Source organism: Alosa alosa, chromosome 18, assembly GCF_017589495.1.
Source record: "Alosa alosa isolate M-15738 ecotype Scorff River chromosome 18, AALO_Geno_1.1, whole genome shotgun sequence".
In the NCBI taxonomy this organism is placed as follows: Eukaryota; Metazoa; Chordata; class Actinopteri; order Clupeiformes; family Clupeidae; genus Alosa; species Alosa alosa.
The window spans coordinates 13,291,621-13,313,817 of record NC_063206.1 but is presented as its reverse complement, the minus strand read 5'-3'; the positions used below and the strand labels follow the sequence as shown (position 1 = coordinate 13,313,817).

Sequence of the window (22,197 nt, the reverse complement as noted above, 5' to 3'; positions counted from 1 at the left end):
AATTAATTCCAAGGAGACCTAAGGTCTTTTAGAGAACAACAAATACAACGCTGCCTTTGTGGTTGGGCTCATTGCTTGGGCACACTCTTGATAAAATCCCACTTCTATAAAGATAAGGCCACTGAACAAATGAAAGTATGTGAACTCATTGACGTGCAATACAGTGCATATCTAGAGTACTGAAATGGCCACATTTCCACAGCATTGGGAATAGCAGCATAGCCACTGAAGAATGATTTGTGGGTATGATATAGCTAAGGCATTATACAAGGCACTCAAACACAAATGCATACACACTCACAAATACACATACACACATACAGACAATTCCTGTAATGAGCTCCACTTCAAAATGGTAGACTGTGGACTTTCCACAGACTCTGCTGAATTGCAGCATAAGGGTTCTATAATAAAAAAAATCTATGACTTGATATACAGTCATGTGAGCCACAGCGCTGAGTTGGCCACCTCCGAGCCCTAACTGCCAGCTCTTGGTTCTCCCAGAGCTGACTGCAGGTTAAAATCAGCTAAGTCAGCATCTCTCCACACTCACCATAGCGGTGCCTGAGGAGGGGAAGCAGAAACATATTTCTCACTGCCTGACATCAGACCTCTAAAAAACCATACATGTCAGCTCATATGTAGCATGTCATCTCTCTCTCTCTCTCTCTTTCTCTAGCTCACTCTTTCTCTCTCTGTCTCATTCCTGAACTCGCTGTAACCTGACTGACATCACTCACTGACATAAGTCAGCAAAGATAGTTAGCCTCAGTGTTACCTATTGACAGAGGCTAGGCTCATTTCAGGGCATGAATGCGAGGTTGGGTTTAAAGACTTCACAATATACAAGCCATCTCCTCCCACTGACCTCCACAACATGGAATGTTTGGTAATAGTTTGATTAGCTGAACGTTTCTCCTCAGACCAAGCATGTAATCTGTAGAATTTTTCTGGTGAACAATGGATTACAGTCATGTTTTAAATTGTATTCTTATGGTATTGTTATGTTATTATTACGGTATTGTTATGTTATTTTTACTATCATAATGCTACATGCTGGCTGAAAACACATCAAATCTTCCAGGAACCTGTCCTGTGACTTCTATGAAAATGTGGCAAGTTCAGGCAAGTCTGAGTGTAACATCTTTTCACTGCAAAAGTGAATACATTGTTTGAATAGGCATGCCACCATAATGTTTGCTCTAATTCTAACATGGACTAAATCAAAATTACACTTAGTTATGTGACATATGCATTCATCTGACATGTTAAAAAGAGTGCTGTGCAGACGTTTACTGTGGAACTGTGGAGATTCATGAGAGCATAGCTAAATTAAAACAGTTTGTGAGAGAAAAATCAACCACAGAATCAACCAAAATTCCACAGCAACATCAGCACAGTAGCTTCAACTTCCTTGTGGACCTGGGTGGTTTAGTAATGTGTGTGTGTGTGTGTGTGTGTGTGTGTGTGTGTGTGTGTGTGTGTGGGTTTTTCCTGTGTTTTAGAGGTCAACACAAAAACTCAGCTTAGACACTCTCTGGCAGAATATTGGTAATATCATCAGATTGAGAGAGGGAGGGAGGAAGAGAGATAGAGATAGAGAGAGAGATAGAAAGAAAGAGAGAGGGAGGGAGGAAGAGAGATAGAGAGAGAGAGAGAAAAGAGAGAGAGAGATAGAGAGAGAGAGAGAGAGAAAGAGAGAGAGAGAGAGAGAGATAGAGAGAGAGAGAGAGATAGAAAGAAAGAGAGAGGGGAAAAGAGGGAAAGAGAGGAATAAGGAACACAGGAACGGAGTATGCATCAGGCAAACTCAAATTTAGCAACTCTGCCAAAATAATGATAATGTCATCAGAAAAAAAAGAAAAAAAGAAAGAAGTATGCATCCAAAACAGAAGAAAATGAGGCTGACAAGTGTGGTGCAATAAAAAGGAGGGAGGGAGAACAGATTTGTGGATCCATGTGTTTTCCATAATTGTCGTCTCTCCTGTGGCCTGACAAGGGGAAAAACACATGGGCGTTTCTCTTCCGTTCAACGCTCACTTAAAGAGTTGCGTATCAAGCCCACGCGGCCACAAACCAGCTCTCTGTTCCCCTCAAGAAACTGCATAAGCTACCTGCGTGGAACCTGTCCTGGTTTGCCCCCCCTCACTCTACCTCATCAGCGTCTGTGGGGGATTCCCATCCACTGGGCCTTACGCTAGACAGCAGTACATAATCATTAACCCAGAGCTCTGTCAGACTCAAACTAACTTGAGCTGGGAACTCTGAATAAAAAAGAACCCCCCCCCCCGACATACACACACACCTCAACAAGATTGAAGTATTGTCCCATACACACTTGTTGATTGTGGTAAGCCATTATCCTCCAACACATCACAGCCAGACACACACACACACACACACACACACACACACACACACACACACACACACACAGACAGACACACTCTCTGGACATACTATGGAATTCCCCACATGAAAAATACTACAGACTCACTTCTCCAAACAGACGAATGACATACAGTATGTGCAGTGCATTAAATCTCAGCCACTTCCTCTTACACAGTAGAGGAAACAATAGGAACATTACTCCTGTTGTCTGTCACCCTGGCTGAACACACACACACAACCACCATTCACACATACACACACACAACCACCATTCACACATTTAGCTGTAAGAGTGTCATGCCTTATGTGTCACATGTGGTAAAGATTTCCTATCTCCTCCAGCTAAAACAGTTTGTGCAGGAAGACAGGCATGGGGCGCCCACTGTCTGACCTGTAAATGCCATCTGGAGCCTGCTCTGATACGGCCTATCTCCTGTCGACCTTCAAGTCCTCAAACATCTTTTCTTAGACCACACATCCTTTTTTGGCTGGATTATCAAGGTTCTTCCGCTACCCTGTGACAATGATAAACCACCAACCCCCCTGTTTTGCCCTGTTCTCAGAAGACGTGCTACTAGGCTACATACAAGCATGCGCGTGGGACGATCAACAACTCTTACAAAATCTCCTCACGAGGCTGGGCCCGTCGGGACACGAATCAAAAACATCGAGACGGGCCAGGCCAAGTGGAGCACAAGACCCCCATTCTCTGCTCCTCTCTCCCCCATACACACACACATTCACAGCCTCCCACGCAAACACAGGAACTGCATCAACAGGTCCCTTAGACATGCTAAACACTCCGGCATGGCCCGCTCCACCAGGGAGGGCGGCCACATGAGCAGGGGCCTGTGATTGGTCAAGAATGAGAGGCTCATTGAGAAGTGGAGCTTGGCCCACTTGGCTGGCGTCCATGAGAGAGGCACATCTGGAGAGAGGGCCACACTGAACGGTACTTTAGAGTGAGAGAAGGATAGAGAGAGAGAGAGAGAGAGAGAGAGAGAGAGAGAGAGAGAGAGAGAGTGGGATGTTTTTACATCCTTCTCCAAGAATGTTACTGACATTGAGCTCATCTCAGCACTCTTGAAAACACTTCACAGAAAAACAGTGTGCAAATGGAAACTGGAGTGGAACAGAGACAGAACTTAGCCCAGCTCATCTCCATTTCCACTCCAATAGCAGAATATTGCGTGGGAGCTGAAAGTGCATGTCTCCTATTCAAAACTATAATGTTATTACCAAAGTCTTTGCCTGTCCAACATGAATATAACATATGGTGGGTGGGTCCTGGTATAATATTAAATGGTGATGTTCCCACTCTAGTTGGACTTGTGGCGGTGTCATTAGTCTTGGTAGTGTATGGCAGTTTTGTGTTTTATTGTGTGCAGAGTAGGCTGAGCCATCTACCACACAGATGCTCATGAAACTGGCCTACATTTTTCAGCTCTGCCCTGTCAGCGGGTGTGTTATGTTTGCACAGCCAGGCTGAAGTAGCTCTGAAACTGGCAGACAAAGAACACTGCAAACACACACACACACACACACACACACACACACACACACACACAAGGATTGCACACGTGAAATCCGACCCCTAGGGACCGCTCCCTTCTCTGTTAATAAATTCCAAGCCTTCTGTAGCTCCTGTCCACCCAATGAAAGTTCCATTTTCACACCAAGCATCCTGGCTAATCATCCAACAATACTACAGCAGCCACACTAAAGCCAAGAAAGCATAAAGATATAAAAACCTACAGAAAGACTTTTCTTTTTTCTTTTTTTGTGATTTTTTTCAACTGAGCTAATAATAGCAACAGCAACAGCACCGACAAGTTATCAGCTCATCCTATCCACAGTGCCATTTCCCTTCCATTGTCTATTCCTGCTATAGCTAAACACAGGCCTTATCTCTTGGGTCTTCAAGGCTTTCTCTGTTATCTATTTATGCTTTATCTCAAAGCAGGTTGTATCTCTTGGCGTCCAGCAAGTAAATCCCTTTAGTTTGTACCCAAACACACCATGCCATGCATATAATGTTAGTTTTTGGTCTTGTGTGCACTCCCTCCCCCCCTTCCCTGTTTTGCCACTGTAAATTATGAAGGTCATATTCCGCTGATGTTTTCACACCACATTTTGAAATGATTCATCGATCTTATCTATTTTCAGGAAACCACACCTCCCCCACATGCGAATGCACATGAACTGATAGAAAGAATAGATAGCTCATCACGTGTGGTAAACTGCAGATGAGTGAAGGAGTGAAGTATCAAAGGTTATGTTTTTTTATGTCAACAACTACATTTCTTCCACAATATGTCGGTATACTGTCTATTTCTACCAACAATAATAATAGGAAAGGTTCCTTTTCAAGGCCAAAACCAGAAAGTCCTGGAGGCTGGACTCTTACCGATCTGGTCCTCGGGCACGAGGGACTCGATGGGTGGGTCGAGCTCGGAGCTCTGGAGGAGGTAGGACTTCATCTGGGTCATGAACTGGCGCAGCGTCTGCAGGAGCTCGGTGCCCGACGTGTGGCCCAGGCCGCCGTTCTCCAGCAGGAAGCTGACGTGGTCCTGCACCAGGCAGCCGAAGTAGGTGCTCTTGTCGTGGGCCTGCTCGACGACGCGGCGCACCGCCCGCCGCTCGGGGGTCATCAGAGAGCTGAACACGCCGCTGACCTTCCGCAGGTGGCAGCGGAGGGCCCGCGGCAGCACGAAGGTGCCGGCGCTCGGCCGCTTCTTGGCCTTGAAGGGCGGCCGCATCTCCTGATCGCTCTCGGGCCCTGGCCCGTAGTCGCCGTCCAACTCCTCATCTTCGTCGTCCTCCTCTTCCTCCATGCTGCTGTCGCCGGTGAGGCCGCCGCGGCCCCCGGCTTTGGAGGAGCTCGCGACGGTCAGCGGGAAGCTGTTGGAGAAGTCCAGTGAGTCCGACGAGGAGGTGGAGAAACTGATGTCGCTCAGGCGCTCGCTGTTACCGCGGGTCCGACTACCAACGCCGCCGTCCACCCTCTGACCTCCGACCCCCGAGCCCTGACCAGGCTCCAGAGGGCTGGGGTTGGGACTGGGGCTGGCCGTGTCCATGCTGGAGGCGTTGCGCTGGGACAGCTTGGCCAGGCTCAGCGACACGGCCTGCTCGATGGTCTGGTCGTCCAGAGCCAGGTGGCAGCGGTGGCCGTCCACATCAGGCCCCGCGGGCGGCTTCTTGCCCCGGGACGAGGGCACGGGGATGGGGGCGCTGATGCGTTTGGGCGGCGAGGAGGCCGAGGACGAGGAGAAGGACAGGGAGGAGGAGAAGGAGGAGCCCAGGCGGCCCAGCAGGCTACTCTTCTCCTTCTGGGGAGGGTTGATCCAGGAGGCCGTCTCCGGCATGCTCCTCTGCCGGGGGGGCGCCGGTCGGCGGGGAACGGAGCGCGAGCGGGGAGGGGGCGGACGGGGCGGCGGCGGCGAGCGGGACACGCTCTTGCCACGGGTCAGAATGGCGCCGCTGCCACCACCGCTGTGAGTGGAACCGCTGTGGCCGCTAGGTACTCCGCTCTGGCTCGGTGAGGGACCTGAGTGTGTGCCGTTCTGGAGGGGGGCGCCGCCGTCGGTCTGCTGGGGGTCACAAGTGGTGGGCAGTGCTGTTGCCACGACGGGGAACTCTGGGATGGGGGTGTCTGCTTGGTGCTGGAACAGGGGGTTGATGAAGCACAGCGCTCCTTTGGATTGGCTGCGCTCGAGGTGGGATGGGGCGCGGGTGTGGAGGCTGGGGTCGGTGCTGTCTCTCGGGGTTGAACTCTGCCCCTCCTGTTGGACGGTGGTTTCCTCAAGCGTTGACCGCGACTGAGACGATGGTTCCTTCCTCTTATTACTCAGGTCAGAGTCCCAGAAGCCTGTGAGTGAGACACAGATAGAGAGACAGTGAGACACACAAAGAGAGAGAGAGAGAGAGAGAGAGAGAAGAGAGAAGAGAGAGAGAGACAGAAAGAAAGCAGGAGAGAGAGAGAGAGACACAGAAAGAAAGCAGGAGAGAGAGAAGGAGAGAGAGAAATCCAAATTCAAAACACAGACATACGAAATATCGTCTCATATTAGTTATGTCATTTAATGCTATCTCATTATTATTACTAATTTCTGTTTATTAGTGAATTATGTCCTGACAATTTGTGTTTATATAGCAGTCCATGTTTGCAGTGTTTATAAAGAGCTGCAAAATTCAAACGACGATTAATGTTTTGACCAAAAGACCTTGGGAGGAAGAAGAGAACAAATCAACTCAACAAAACAACTTGATTGCCAGCAGACAGAGGGAAACAGGACTGTAAACATGAGCGCCCTTTATTAACATCAGACACATCACAGCACTCCCAGAGAAAGCCAAAAGGAAACCACACTCAAACAGACACACTAAGGCAGGGAGCTGGGAGGCAGCCAACAGGACCAATGCGTAATGACAAAGTGTGCTACAGAACGCTCAAACAAAAAAAAAACCTTGTAGCAATAGCAACAGCAGTAGATATTTCATCATTCAACTGTGCTAGAAAAGCATTCAATGCCACAACAGTGCATTAACCACAGATAGTGTAATATAAATCTAGATGATTGAAATCTAAAACACTGACAACAAACCTTTCAGTCTTAGGTATCAGACCATGGAAATGGACACAGACCTATCAGATAAGATAAAGGATTTCAGGCTTGCTTACCCACAGAAAACGGCTAATCCTGTTGGAAATACTGACTGCTCGGTGAACAGGCACTAACTTTTGTCAGGTTACGGCAGGAGGTCTTGACTTTAGTGCTCTGTTGTTGTGTGCCGTGGCTCAAATGGTGACGATCGTAAAAGACACAGTGACACAGAGCACACACACACACTCACTCGCTCGCTCACTCTCTCAGTAGGTTGAGTCACACACGCAGATGTTAAAGTGGGAGGACTCTTCTCTCTCTCTCTCCCTCTATTTTCTCTCTCTCTCTCTCTTTCCCTCTCGCCCTCTCTTTCGCTCTCTCACTCTCAAATGTTTTCCACTTTAGCATTCCATTTCTGTTTTTGTCTCACATTTGTTCTATTTTTTATTTTTTTTTAAACACCAAATTGTCAAAACTTAATAACTTCAAAAGGACACAACTGGTTACTTTGTATCCAGTGTGTAATCATTCATGTGCACTCAACATTTGAAGTCATACAGCTGTATTACTTTGGTAGAAAAACACATATCATACGACAAACATAATTGGGGCATGCAAAATACAAAAAAGTATAATAAAAGAAAAAAAAAAAAACTGGGTCAAAGGTGTTTCACATTCAAATGGTTCAGAAGTTCAGAACTTATTATAATACAAACATTTGGTACAAATAACTGAAACCTAAACATGTCATGCATTCATTAGTGTGTATTTCCTCTACCACAGATGGATGTAGTCACAGTTTTCACCTGCAGTTGAAATAGGACTGATATCTTAATATCTTATCTGAACAATAAAACACACCTCACCTGAGCATCTCAGAGGGAGTGATGAGGAAGAGACAATATTTCATATGTCTGTGCTTTGAATTTAGATCTCTCTCTTTCTCTCTCTCTCTGTCTGTCGAATAATCAATAATCGATAATTTGCAGTGCCTTCCATTGCTAAAGCTTGTGTCTCTCTCCTTGTGCCCCTGTCTCTCTTCCTTTTGTTTTGTATCTCTCTTCCTCTCCCTCTCTCCCTCTCAACATTTTATCACCTTTTTTAAACATTTACTTTTACAGACATACAACATACCCACGACACACACTCAAGGTTTCACTTATATCTCTTTCCTTCACATCCACTCTCTCTCTCTCTCTCTCTCATCCTGCTATGACTCACTCTCTCTTGTCCTCAACTCACCCAGCTCATTACGGGTAGAGGGCCTACCACCCTTAGACCGAGAGTGAAATCAGATCTGCCACTTCTCTGTTCCTCCTGAACTGCTCCGGGTGCTTTTCTCTGGAAGCCTCACTGGCATGGAGATTCCGGGCCCAGCCCTGCTGAAACCCTTCCCCACCCTGCCACGCAGCGTCCCACTCCCTCTGGCTGGTTTTAGACAAGCGTCCTGGGCCAACTATGTCGAAGCCTTTTCTGGCAGTCAGTCAATCACACACACACACACACCTTCCTCCAAAAGGCAATAGTCCTCTGGAAGAGTGTATGGCCTTTCTACTCTCACAACCTGGAAAGATCTGTAATCGAACCCACTTTCCCCATGGGAGAGAACCCAAAACCCATCTAAGGTGACCGAAGCTTCAGCTGACCGATCCAGTGTGTTCCAACACCACCCCCACCCCCACCCCCACTTTCATGCTCCGCAAACAAACATTCCTCCCCCCAAGCTTGGCAGTGCACAACAGGGCGGCGGCCATTTGGACAAAGCCGAGTTTACACAACTGGGAGTGCGACCGTAGCGCCACATAAATCAAACAAAAGGCACGGGACGCAGGGGCGCTTTTGAGTCGGGAGAGAGAGAGAGAGAGAGAGAGAGAGGCTCACGTTTCCTTTTGGATGCTTCACAAGGCAAACCTTGATCTCGTGGGAAGGGACATCTTCAGAGTGTCCCATGTGACTCTGATATGAAACGCTTTTAATGACAGGGTTGTGTAAGCCTGGCGTTTTAGGAAAAAAGGAGAAGGGGGGTGGAGGTGATCCAAAATTGGAGGGTGTCTAGGAGGATCCTCTTGATATTGCCATTGCCTTTTCAAGTTGCCTCCCACAGGGATATATCATTTCTGTAAGCAGTGCCACATAGACACACAAGACCAGTCATCAGGTATTCAGTGCATCCAATGACGTCAGGACAGAAACAGTATACACAAGAGGTGGTGGCACACCATTGGACGTCACTAGGAACAACACAACAACATGATTATTTATATGTCCTCCAACAGTTGCTGGAGCACAGAGTCTGTATTGTCTACTAGCCTCAAAAACCATTGCTAAGAAACCTGAGGTCACAGTCTATAGGCATACTTGTTGAGTGAGCCACTTCAAACCCGTATGTCGACAGTGCATTGACATGGAACACAGACGACGGCATTTGATCCCTTTGTAGGTCGTGAATAAAGCGTCTGTAGGGGAAATGTCAGCGTACGGTAGAACGTGGGTCCAATACGTCCACCTCGCATGAACAAACAGCAGCATTGTCCAGCCAACATGGGCTTTTCCAGAACGTTTTTCTCTCTACTGTGCAGACAGCCAACACATGAACAAACAATCCATGACAGCAGACAGAGGACACTGTTATCCTGTTCAAGCGGAGTCTCAGTCAAGTCAGTGTGCCACCGAAAACCATTACGGTAGAATGACCTTGGTATTTTTGGTTTGGTTGTTTGCTGACAAACTATTCACCAGATTGTCTGAGATGAATTGTGACAGCCGAGTTGCATTCAAACCTAAAGTGGATTCCACTTCATGATTCACAATAAAGCATGTTAAGCTGGAGTCAACTTTAGAGAGACAGAGTGCCACTCACAATTCATGTCACATGTCATATTTAGAGTGTGACTCAGGCAGCATTAACACCATATCACATGAATGGCTTACACATTTGAAATGAGTGACAGGGAACGGGACATGCTTGCTCACTCACCTATTCCCAACTTTGCTACAGCCTCCAGATCAGTGGGGGACCTGGCTGTGGAGATGGCCTCGGGCAGCTTGAGGGTAAAGGGAAGGACATCTCTAAAAAAAACAGGAAGAGAACACCAAAGACAGGTTAAAATGGCTTTTAAATTAAAGAAGAACCTGCCTTGTGCTGAGGTCTGTGTCTGATGCAGCTAAAGAGGAGAGGTTTTTCACCATCTGGGTTTAAAGAGAAGAAAACACAAAGGAGGGGGAGACAGGACTCAGCTCTGAATCATGGCATAGCACAGGCATGAGGCTGACTAATAGAGTGGCCAATGTTTGTGCATGGGCTTGATTTTAATACGGCACGAGGGGGAGATGGAGAGAGGGAGAGAGAGAGAGAGAGAGAGAGGTAGAGAGAGAGGGAGAAAAAGAGAGAGAGGGAGAGAGAGATTAGCAAAATGGACAGGCACAACTTGAAAAGAATGTGGTGGAGTTAGAAGCTGCTTTCAGACACACCCTCCGCAATACATGCAGAGCTTTGTCTAACGGAGGTCTGACCCTTTGGGTGATTCAGTCATGATGCTAACCTGCGGACCTTAAGCTGACATATGTTTGAACGACACACATGCACATCAACAGACTCTCTGCATGTTCTTCACTTCGTTCAGACAAGAGCTCATTTACATAATGTCCGTCGGAAATATTAGGAGGGGAGCAGTAGAACAGCTGGCTAAGTTCGGACTTCCAAATGACCGGTGATGTTGTTCAGATAAGCGGCCCAACGATTTGACATCCGCAGAACAGCCGGACTTTGGCTAGTTGGTCTGAAAGCAGCTAGAGGCTCAGCATACAAGAGGAAAAGAGGAGGATGCATATGATGGACAGAAAGAAGGAGAGAGAAAATGACAGAGAAACAGAGAAATGGAATGGAGAGAGAGATTTTAGCTCTTGCTGATTGAATAAGTATTCACATCTTCACAGTTTGGCAAAACAACATATGAGAACGTCCAGAGAGAGGGGGATGGGGGGTGGGTGGAGTTGGGGTGAGATGGAGATTGGGGGTGGGTGGAGTGGGGGTGAGATGGAGATGGGGGGTGGGTGGAGTTGGGGTGAGAGAGGGGATGGGGGTGGGTGGAGTTGGGGTGAGGGGAAGATGGGGTGGGTGGAGTTGGGGTGAGAGGGGGCATGGGGGTGGGTGGAGTTGGGGTGAGGGGAAGATGGGGGGTGGGTGGTGTTGGGGTGAGGGGAAGATGGGGGGTGGGTGGAGTTGGGGTGAGAGAGGGGGTATGGGGGGTGGGTGGAGTTGGGGTGAGGGGAAGATGGGGGGTGGGTGGAGTTGGGGTGAGGGGAAGATGGGGGGTGGGTGGAGTTGGGGTGAGAGGGCGCGTGCGAGAGAAAGGATGACGGAGAAACAGCCAGCCCTGCCATCAGTGAGTGATCCTGGCAGACCCTGGGGACAGTGTCACATCCCAAACCACTCTGCATTCCTCACCAGACAGACAGACACACACACACACACACACACAAACACACGTGCACATGTACAAACACACACGCATAATAGTTTATCGAACACATATCTCACATGCTGCTTTATTATTGTTCCTGTTGTCAGCAAGGCACTGTTTCCACATACACAGTACACACTTCCTCCCTCCTCTCCCCAAAGCGTACCACTCTGCTGCGCTGGCGTCTCATGCAAACAACACAGATCGAATGTGCTTCACATTAAGCCCAATTAGATCTAATCCACAGTTTGGAGACAAATCAGTTTACCAGACCTTTGGGCCTTGTATTTCTAGTCCCAGAATGGAATGTATACAACAAACACAACTGGCATGCAAAGCAAGCACGGCCCATGCCACCGACCCAATGGTGAGGATTTGCTTATAGGCGCAGTGGCATTTTTCAACACTTCTCCACATGCAAAGAGCCCTGTGGCAATGAACACATTCCGTTCGGAGCAACAAGCATGGCTGTTCCCATTAGTGCTGTCAAAACAGAGATGTCCCCCTGTTGAAGCACGCTATTGCAGAGTTGCTGCTGGACCTGGGCAAGTGGTGGGCAGCTGTGGAAGGCTGGCGGTCGTCGTTTTCAGACTCTTACCTGCTGATGCAGCAGAAGGCGACCAGGCGGAACAGGTCTGCAAAGCTGATCCCCGACCCCTCCAGTGAGAAGGCTGTGTGAACAAGAGAGAGGGGGATAGAGATAAAGGGATAGTGAGAGAGGGGGAGAGAGAAGAGAAAGAGTTTAAAATACGGAGCCGTGTCTAATGGGCCAGGACAATAGCTGGACAGATCGAAGCTTGCTGGGGTGGGGGCTGGGCTGAGGAAAGGCATGTGCTCACACCAACAACAACATAGCTGACAGCTCCGCCCTGAAGATTACATGCCACAGCCAGCTAGAGAGAGAGAGAGAGAAAGAGAGAAAGAGGAAGGGAGAGAGAGAGGGCTGCTGTAATATGACACAGATGGAAAGAAAGAGCAGAGAGAGAGAAAGAAAGAGAGAGAGAGCGAGGGACAGAGAGAGAGAGAAGAGTGAATGAGCAGGAGAAACAAAACAGTGGAGGAAAAGTTGGAGAAGAGCGGAAAGAGAGAGAGACAGAGGGAGTGAGCAAGACAGAGAAGAAGAGAGGGAGAGAATAATAGAAAACACAGCGGAGAGGGGAAGTAAGGGAAGTGGGTTAACCAGATCCAGATGTTGCCATCTGGATACAGGCCCGGCGAGCCAATCCCTGTTGTGCTTGTCTCCCTACATCTGTCTCTCTGCACTCTATTGGTCATGTCTGTGTGGGGCGGACTGAGTGGAGCTGACTGTGGAGCGTGTCGGCCCACTGTCCAGCCTCGAGGCCCAGTGCTTAGGGGACGCCTCTGGGCTTTGGGTTTTAAGGCGGGTCAGCGGGGCAGCACGGTCTCTGGTGCTTGGCATGTGGAAACTACTGTAGGCCCCGAGAGGAAAAGGGCACTGTGGGTTTCGACACACACACACACGCACACACACACACACACACTTCAGTCATCTGTCCAGAAAAGCCTGGGTCTAATGCAGTCTCAACTAGCTTTTAAGAATGCTGAAAGGCTAAGAAAGCATTCTTATTTTTTTAATGTTTTCATATGAATTCATATGAAGGTTCATACTGTTACTGCCAACAACAAGGTATCTGCCCTGGCCAGCGACTTTTTTTGTGTCAATCTGTCTTAATAAGGTAAACTATGTTGACTTACACAGGAAGATTAAACCACCTCTCTGCGTCAACAAACAGTCTGGCAGTTGTCTTCCTTGTTCAGGAAAGAGGCCAACACTGCGGCTTACACCGAGAACAAAGGCACAGGAAATGGAAGCACTCGTTCCTGGGACTTAACAGGAAGTTCAACAAATAAACGTCCCGGAGCCGACTGCGGGGGGTCAGCGGTCCCCGTGCAGCGGCTGTGCGCACACAGATACCTACTGTACTGACTCTCCTTGATGGGGAAGTCCCGCACGGCGGCGTCACCGCTGCTGCCCTCCATGCGCAGGGAGATCACCTTCCTCTGCTGCTTCTGAGACTTCCGAACCAGGAATGTCTAAGGTGGACAAACACAACCAGTCATCCTCCCACCTGATATCAACTGTTTTGATTAGAGTGGGAGCTAGTGTGTGTGGGGGATATTTTAGCAGCTAATGTGTGTGGGGATATTTTAGTTGAGACCACAGATTACCCGCTTAGAAATAAAATAACTACAAGAGAACCCACAGCATTACTACTGATATTACACTACTGAGCTATTAATACATACATGGTGGGAAGTTTGATGGAAGTCAAGAATACCAATGAATTGCACTTTCAATGACTTAATGTACCAACAGCCTAACCTGACTTTCCCCAGATTAATTTTGTTGCGCCTAGCTCCGCCTAGCTCCACTCTCATCCATCTGGGATCGCTTCCGTTGAGAGTGATTTCGGCACCAGATTTTATGGTAGAGCCAATCAGGACGCAGGGCGGGAGTTTCATAGACGTGACGTAGTGTAGAAGCGACTGTGAGACTGTTCTCAACGTCACGGGTTGTCTTCGATGTGAGTGGTTGAAGTAGCACGTCAATAGATGATGAACAAGTGGCTTATCCAATCATATGCAAGGATTTTTGATAAGGCCCAGCCTTCTGAAACACCTCTCCAATGGATCGATCCCAAATGGATGAGTGGAGGTAGGCGGAATGAAATTCATCTGGCGAGAGTCAGGTTACCAACAGCCTGCATTACTGTTATATATATATAAATGGCATACATGCTGTATATAACTCTTGCTAAATAGGGACACTTTAATCTGCACACATGATGGTGACTGCTGACTGTGATGTTAAATGTAACAGAATATGAAGTTACTGAGATCATTGTGACGCTAAAATTTGACGTCTTAACTTGTGTCTTAATAACATTTAACATGTGTCTGAGCTTGTACAGTTGACAAATCTCTTACCCCTGGTGACTGTGGCAGCAGGATGCGTCTGGCTTCGTCGTCTCCTAGCGAGAGCTGCAGCCAGACGGCATGCGTCTGTGTCAGTCGGTCCAGCACGCTGAGGCGTCTCCGCAGCGAGTCGTAGCCGGAATCCCGCACCCCGCCAGTGCCCGCGCAGTCGGCCGCCTGCAAGAAGAGTCCGCTCACCTCGTTTTCTAACCTGCACAGAGACGGACACCACGTGTGTCTTTAAAAGAAACATTTAGGGACGCATTTCACCAAGCACAGGGTCCAGTCCAACACACAAACAGGGTCCTGGGGTCAGAGCACACAGAGTCAACAGCCCACCGAACAACAATCGCAGCAAAAACAGTATCATCCTTAATCTCCTTCATTTGGCAGCAACACACAGCACAAATGTTTGATGTTGCCCTTTTATATTACATTATTGCACACAAGACTGGGAGAACTGCCGCAGCTCAATGAAAAGCTGTGGTCTGCTGGGAGGCTTGACTGTGGCAGGGTGGCTCAGCCGCTTACAGTAGTACTATTAGGCAACGGAGTGAATCGTGCAATAGGAATAGCAGCTTGCATCACTCACTCAGTCATTTTATTGAAGTGAGATAGATTTTTACCACAGTCCGTGCTGAGCCTCACACACTTACGTACATAACATTGACACCTTCACCCAAGCATCCTAATGTGCACACACACTTTTACCACATGCCCATGTATTACCACAACCCCCTTGTACACGGAATACACAGCGTACACAAATGCATACACACACACTCTCACACATACACACACACAAACACATACACACACACACACACACACCAGTCACAGTCACCACCGGGGAGCTTTGTTTAAAGATGCTATGGCACAGGACACAAAACTTCGTCCGTTTCCCGGCCAGGGACCTGTAGCTGCATCCTGTTGGGAGCAGTGTGAAGAGGGGGTGACTGGGGTCATGTGCAATGAGTTGTGCTCTGCATTTGGTCTTAACTGTTGAGGTCTGATAGATCAGGGGTGGGGAGCTCCATCGTATGAATGGGTTGGAGTATGTCCTTGTACAACAGTTTGCGGAATGAAGAAAATTCCAGAGCACCGCTGCCACTGCCAGAACACCAGGGCCAGCTGGGTGACAGTAATCTGATTCACAAAGAGTGTTCAACAGGAAGCTAGATAGCTAGATAGTGATAACAAAAGTGTTCAATCTAATGAACTTGTTTCAATTTCCTTCAAGTTTATACTCCTCGCCTACACTTCCTCATAATTGGCAAAAGCCCCGCAGCAGACATGATTCGAGTATCACATCAGACATGCGTCATCATGAAAATGTGCTGGGAAGTCAGGCCACATCACTCCGGTCACACACACATCACACATGACATATATTCCACCTACTGGCAGACCATGCACACTGCAACTGGGAACAGTGTTTATTTATCAACTAAGCTAATTTAATAGTTAATATCAAGGTTGATTATTAAAAGGACACACATGACATTCAATATTTCTCCTTATTTAATGCATGCATAATGTCACAGTACATCTCAAACATTAATACTGGCTGCTTTCAAGTTTGCAGCACTTTAAAGCATTAAACACCATTTGGGGAAGATAAACAACATATTCCACATACTAAACTCTGACACTCTTGAAGCATACCCTAGTGAAAAAGATTACAAAACACATCTGACATCAAACACTGCAATAAGAACAGTAGATCGATGACAGGTGCTGACGTGTGTGAGAGGCTGTGTGACGTGTAGGAGGAGCGGAATGACCAAGGGGAGCTCTTACCCTCTCAGCACGGTCGTCTCCGGCTCCCTGTCCACCGGCACTGCTGGCGGCACCATCTCCTGCTTCAGCTCGGAGATCTCCGACGAGAAAGTGTCGATCAGCTGAAACAGACACACATGAGAGGAGAGGTCAATGCATACAAAATGAATATCATAACAACAGACATCACAGATACACTGCAAATGAGAGAGAGAGAGAGAGAGAGAGATCCCTTTAGGACATTCAAAAATAGTCAAATACCTTTGACACAGATGTTATTAGCAAGCAGACGAATAAGGAGAATGAGACAGGGTGAAAGAGGCACGCAAAGAAAAACAAAAATGGCAACGCAAACATCCCTCAACGCACAGCAACTCTCCTATCTATTCTTGAGAAAATGTGAAGAAACTAGCTGGTCTAGTCTGTAAAACAGAAACTGACTGTGTGTATGTGGGTGTGGGTGTGTGTGTGTGTGCATGTGCGCGTGTGCATGTGTGTGTGTGTGTGTGTGGGTGTGTGTATGCAGATGTTTGCTCTTCACATTTCTCTGTCAGGCTATTGGACGTGCTTTAGGCTATTGCATGCTTTATGCCGACTCGGCTGGGAAACTGTTAGTCACATCCCTGTCCGTTCCTGACTTCTCCTTTACGGCACATACCCCTCCCCACACACACATGCCGCAGAAATGGAAACTGAAAATGGCCATTTACACCCATGCATTCAAAACAAGGCATAATAATGCACACTTTCACATATGTACACACAATACACATGTATATGATGCAGTTCAAAACAATTAGCTAGTTGTTAACTATTAATCAAAGCAAAACCTAATCACAATATAATTACAATTGAAAACTAGTGAAATCTCAACCAAACTAGAAAAAACACAACGGCAAATGGTGCCCCTAAGCAAATGGGAAAGGATTATATCATATAAAGTCTCCTTTGTGAAGAAATATGCTTGTATTTTTTAGTAATGAACCTCAAGACACAACGGTGGGAAATCCTGTCTTTCATAAGGCTTTTACATCTTCCCATTCCATAAGAGACACCAGTCATATCCTCATAGAGTGATGACACACAGACCATAACAGATTGATAGATAGATAGATAGATAGATAGATAGATAGATAGATAGATAGATAGATAGATAAAGATAGATAGATAGATACTTTATTGATCCCCAAGGGAAAATTCAAGGTGACTGGCTGAAGAAGACCTAGGCTATGAATGTATGCAGACATATACTCACATCCACCCACACACACACACACACACACACAAAAGGAATTTTTTGCCCGATGCTGCCTGATAGTGGTAAAACATGTAAACAATGAGAGTACACTTTGCACAACTCACAATAAACTGGTTTGGACACACACACACACACACACACACACACACACACACACAAAATAAGTTGTTCGCCTAATGCTGCCTGATAGTGGTAAAACATGTAAACAATGAGAGTACACTTTGCACAACTCACATTAAACTGGTGAGACTTGGTGAGACCCAGCTTATGACAACTGCATGCATGCCGTCTGAATGGTGGACAATGGGGACATCCACTCTTATCAATGCAGCCCATTTAGCCTGGTCACCAACAGCGAACTCACACTGACACCGGGCCATGGACAAGAGCACTGAGACAAAGCCCAGGCTTCTGACTCACTTGCAGTGATAGTGTTGAGGGCACCTTGTTATGGTACAGTGCATGGGTATTTTTTCTATATATTAGGGCTAAAACAGTTATTTTCATAGCTGATTTATTGATTGATCAATTCATTGTTTGGTCTAATGTCAGAAAATAGTGAAAACAGTTGCAAATTTGCGGCAAAGTCATATGCAAATTAGGTTTGTCACCAGAAGTTCACTGGAAATTTACCATTATTGGCTAAGTGTGGCGGCAAACTTCTGGCAAGATTTTCTAGTGAACTAATTTGTTTCCCACAAATCACCCAGAAGTTTGCTGCAAATTATTTATTGTAAGGGTGTTGCCCAGAGTTGTTTTGTCCCCACGCCAAAGTAATATCCAAGTCTAAGAAGCTGTATACAGAGAATTTTCCTCTGGTTATTTATTTAAAAGTTCACAGTTAATCAGGTTGCACAACAATATATGCTATATGGGTTTTGCTGGTTTCGTTGGAGTTCTGCTGGTGACCAGAAGATGTCAGTGTTTGACATCCCCAAGCCTTTATGTTCCTTCCATAGACCCTCTTTTTGTGTGTATTCCAACGAATTACTAAAATCATCCAACTGAACTCAAGGATCTGTGAGTGCACTGCTTAGACACATCCACTCACCACCCTTCTCTCACAAACACAAACTCCTTCTCTTTCTCACTGTCTGATCTATCTTTGTCTGTCTTCTGCTCTTCCTCAGTCTTTTCCCCTATACTCGCTCTTTTATGTTCCTTGTAAGCCAGCGTTTTCCACTCACGTTTCTGAGGCTTGTTTGCCTAACCCCATCTGAGCGCACGTCAGCAAGCCACAATAACAATGTAGGCTCCCTGCCTCACTCACTCACCACTCACTCAACACCGCTCATAGCTAGGAGCAGTGGTGCCCATTTGATCCATGAGACAACACACACCCACCCACCCAAACACATAAAAGACACCCACATACATACAGTCTCAAACTCAAGTGCCTCAAGATAAAGTGTTTCAACACCCTGGCCACACAGTCAAGACACACACACACACACACACACACACACACACAAACACACTACAGTACACACACAAGCACAAGCACAGCACCCCCACACACACACAAACACAAACACACAGCTCAGTCTCAAGCTCAAGTGTTCAATCGGCCAGGCCTTAGTCACGACACAGGTCAATTTCATCCTCAGACTTACACTTAATAGCCACATGGCTGAAGTCACTCCCGATTAGTGCAGGCATAAAATAACCCCTTTTACACTGAGACTATTAGCCATGCCCCATTGAGATGCTGAATGGGCTGCTTGAGAAATGTCTTTTATTAAAGAAAATAATTTCAGAGCTTATCGCCTCTGTGTAGCTCTCAGCAGTGGTTCCAAGAACAGAAGCATGAGTGTATGAGTGTGACTAACACTAGGCTATTAAGAAGCAGGCCACTTCTTGCTTCATTAGGGTGACAAAGTAATGGCACAGGCAGCGAACCTGACATTTCGACACCTCCTGGAGAGAGAGAGAGAGAGAGAGAGAAAGAGAGAGAGAGAGAGAGAGAGAGAGAGAGAAAGAGAGAGAGAGAGAGAGAGAGAGAGAGAGACGAGGACAAAAATCCTGTCTGGCCACAGCAGCAAGTCATGCGTCGCTCAACAGAATATCATTTACCGTGTGATGAGACAACCAGACAGTGCTGTTAAAAACACACACACACACACACACACACACACACACACACACACACCCTGCCTGGAGACGTCCGGGCAGGCAGGACGCGTGGGCTACAAATCAGACGTTAATAAAGCACTGAACAAAACCTCCACCCGCCCGCCCGCTTACGTAACCACGCCGATAAACCTCTCTGGGCCTGGCACGGTCCCTCAGCATCAAACAACTTCAGCCATTTAGCTAAATGCCGCCTGGTGATTGCCGTGCCTGCCCGTGATGGCCTTTTATAAGGGAAAGTTGCGGCAACTGGGCTGGTCCAGGCCTCCTGGCAGGCCGCTGGTGAGCGGCGAGTGGCGTCTGGCACTGACGTCGCTCTCTGTAAAAGGTCCGACGCGGATCCAAGAGCTGCTCTCATCTGGGCAAAAGCTTAATGAGCAGCGGGCCTCTCCACTCAGACGTACACAACATGGACACCGCGAGAGGATGAGGAGGGGGAAAAAAAACCTAAACTGGTCAGTAGGAAAGTATGTGTTCAGACTCGCGACCAGCCTTTAACTGGGTACAAGGTGTTCAAGTGTTCACTCTAAAGAAGGAGAGGGGGAGGGAGGGGAGAGAGAGAGAGAGAGAGAGAGAGAGAGAGAGAGAGAAAGGCAGAGAGAGAGAGAAAGGCAGAGAAATGTAAGGAAATAGATAGACAGATAGAGGCCATGTAAATACATAACAGTAAATAGACTACAGTAAAAAGCTACTCCAGCTGTAGCTTCCCACAAACTAGTTAAGAAAAGCAGTATGCAAATCCATCAGCCCTTCTATTGTACATACAAATCAGTCAACAACTATTACAGAGAGAGCCTCAGGAGTGGTCCAGTGTCTCTCTGGCTACTGACTGTCCAGTGTTAGCCTGTGTACAGTGACACAGGGGAGATGTTGGTGCTCCGTCTATTCAGTCCATTCAGACTGAGTGAAAGAGAGCACTGTGACGCCTCACTGGAGCTTTCTGCTCAACTTGGCTGACTGAAAACCAACCTGTGTGAGGCTAACTGGGGTGTTAGCATCAGAATGACACTAGACAGCCCCCATCCATTTCCCAGCACAATGAGGGCTTGGCAGGCTCGTGATGAAGACATGGCTATGGCTGCCGCAGGTGAGAGGACTCTTAAGAGACTCCCATAATGACCGGATGGCTTTCCTGCCACTCGAGCCAAAAGACCTTGGGTGACCTGAGTACACGCGTCACTTGTGTCATGATGGCGGTGAGCATGACACAGATTCATTATATGGCAGGTCTCAGAACTATGTGTTCCAGAGAGCATGAGGTGACATAATGACAGTTAAGTGCTGCAGATGGCTCATTGTTGTCACAGCACTACGCCAGAAAGCTATTATTGAGGTTTGGCCATGGGGTGTTCTGTAATCACACACACACACACACACACACACACACACCCACACTCAATCATACTCAAATACTAAAACAATAAATCAATTGCAACACACAAAAACAAAACACCCACAAAAACTCACATTCACATGTATTTAACACAGACAGAAACACAGCCTCACACTTCGCATTTCTCACACACACACACACACACACACACACACACACACACACACACACACACACACACACACACACACACACACACTTGATTTATGCCTGAGGGAAGAGAGAGGGGGGAACATGAGCCTGTGGTGCAGGCTTTGAAGTGTCTCCTGGGTCCCTGCCAGGGCAGCTCCTCGTTGGCCCGGGGCCCGGCCCCAGACAAAGGCCCAACAGTGGGAACGGATCCTCCTCTCGGCCTGCACGGCGCAGCACCTCGGAGCAGCGGGGCGGCCGCGGCCGGCCTCCTTTTGATGCCGCTGCCACCGCTGCCTCTGATAGAGAGCTCCATGACTTCATGGCTGAAAGGCAGCATCCTTATCAGGAAGGAGCTCTTTCTGTGGGGGCTGTGGCTATCTGGTGCTGGATTTATGGGGTAGCTCATTCGGGCAAAAAAAGAAGCGAGTCCTCATAAATTTGATAAGACGGATTGGGTTGCGCTCCCCCTTCTGATGGGTAGGGGTGATACATGACCAGTGAATTGGGACAGAAAGCTGGTAGACAGATGGGCCAAGACACACGAGCACATGGAGGTATTGAACATGGGAGGAGAAACAACAGAGAAGAGAGAGGCAGACTGTTGGACTCAGTAACCCAGAGATAGGATAATCTGCACAGACACAAACCAGTACAGGCAGATGGGGCGACTGAACTCTGAACTGAACACACACACACACACACACACACACACACACACACACACACACACACACACACACACACAGTGAGAGTGTTGGAACACAGTGAGATTATTCTCTTACCTTGAAGAAGCTGCCACTCCTGTCCATCTGACAGGGCTGGCAGGGCAGTGTGCTGGCAGACATACTGCGGGGTCCTCCTCACTCGTCTGCGACTGCACACGTCTGCGTCTGCTGGGCCACTGTGAATCACACACACACACACACGCACACACACACACACACACACACACACACACACACACACACACACACACACACACACACACAGACAGACAACAGAGTCAGACAGGGTCTGGTGGAGGAAATTCCATCAGCATTCCACCACGACTGGACCAGGAACCAGAGCCCAAAACTCAAACAAGAGCTTTTTAATCTATTTCTCTCTCTC

The 22,197-nt window shown here is 47.6% G+C and overlaps 1 protein-coding gene across 2 annotated transcripts in view; it reads right to left on the bottom strand.

Annotated features, from left to right (window-relative positions):
- Positions 1–22,197, bottom strand: part of rin2a (Ras and Rab interactor 2a) — a 39,993-nt gene that overhangs the window by 5,737 nt on the left and 12,059 nt on the right. For both annotated transcript variants that reach the window (XM_048269433.1, XM_048269434.1), the window contains 7 exons: positions 21,870–21,988; positions 16,196–16,296; positions 14,408–14,606; positions 13,399–13,513; positions 12,057–12,129; positions 9,973–10,064; positions 4,799–6,259 (listed from right to left, as the gene is read on the bottom strand). In XM_048269433.1, the coding sequence (XP_048125390.1) occupies positions 4,799–6,259; positions 9,973–10,064; positions 12,057–12,129; positions 13,399–13,513; positions 14,408–14,606; positions 16,196–16,296; positions 21,870–21,932 (2,104 nt within the window). In that variant the 5' untranslated portion in view covers positions 21,933–21,988. The remainder of the gene's footprint in view (positions 1–4,798; positions 6,260–9,972; positions 10,065–12,056; positions 12,130–13,398; positions 13,514–14,407; positions 14,607–16,195; positions 16,297–21,869; positions 21,989–22,197) is intronic.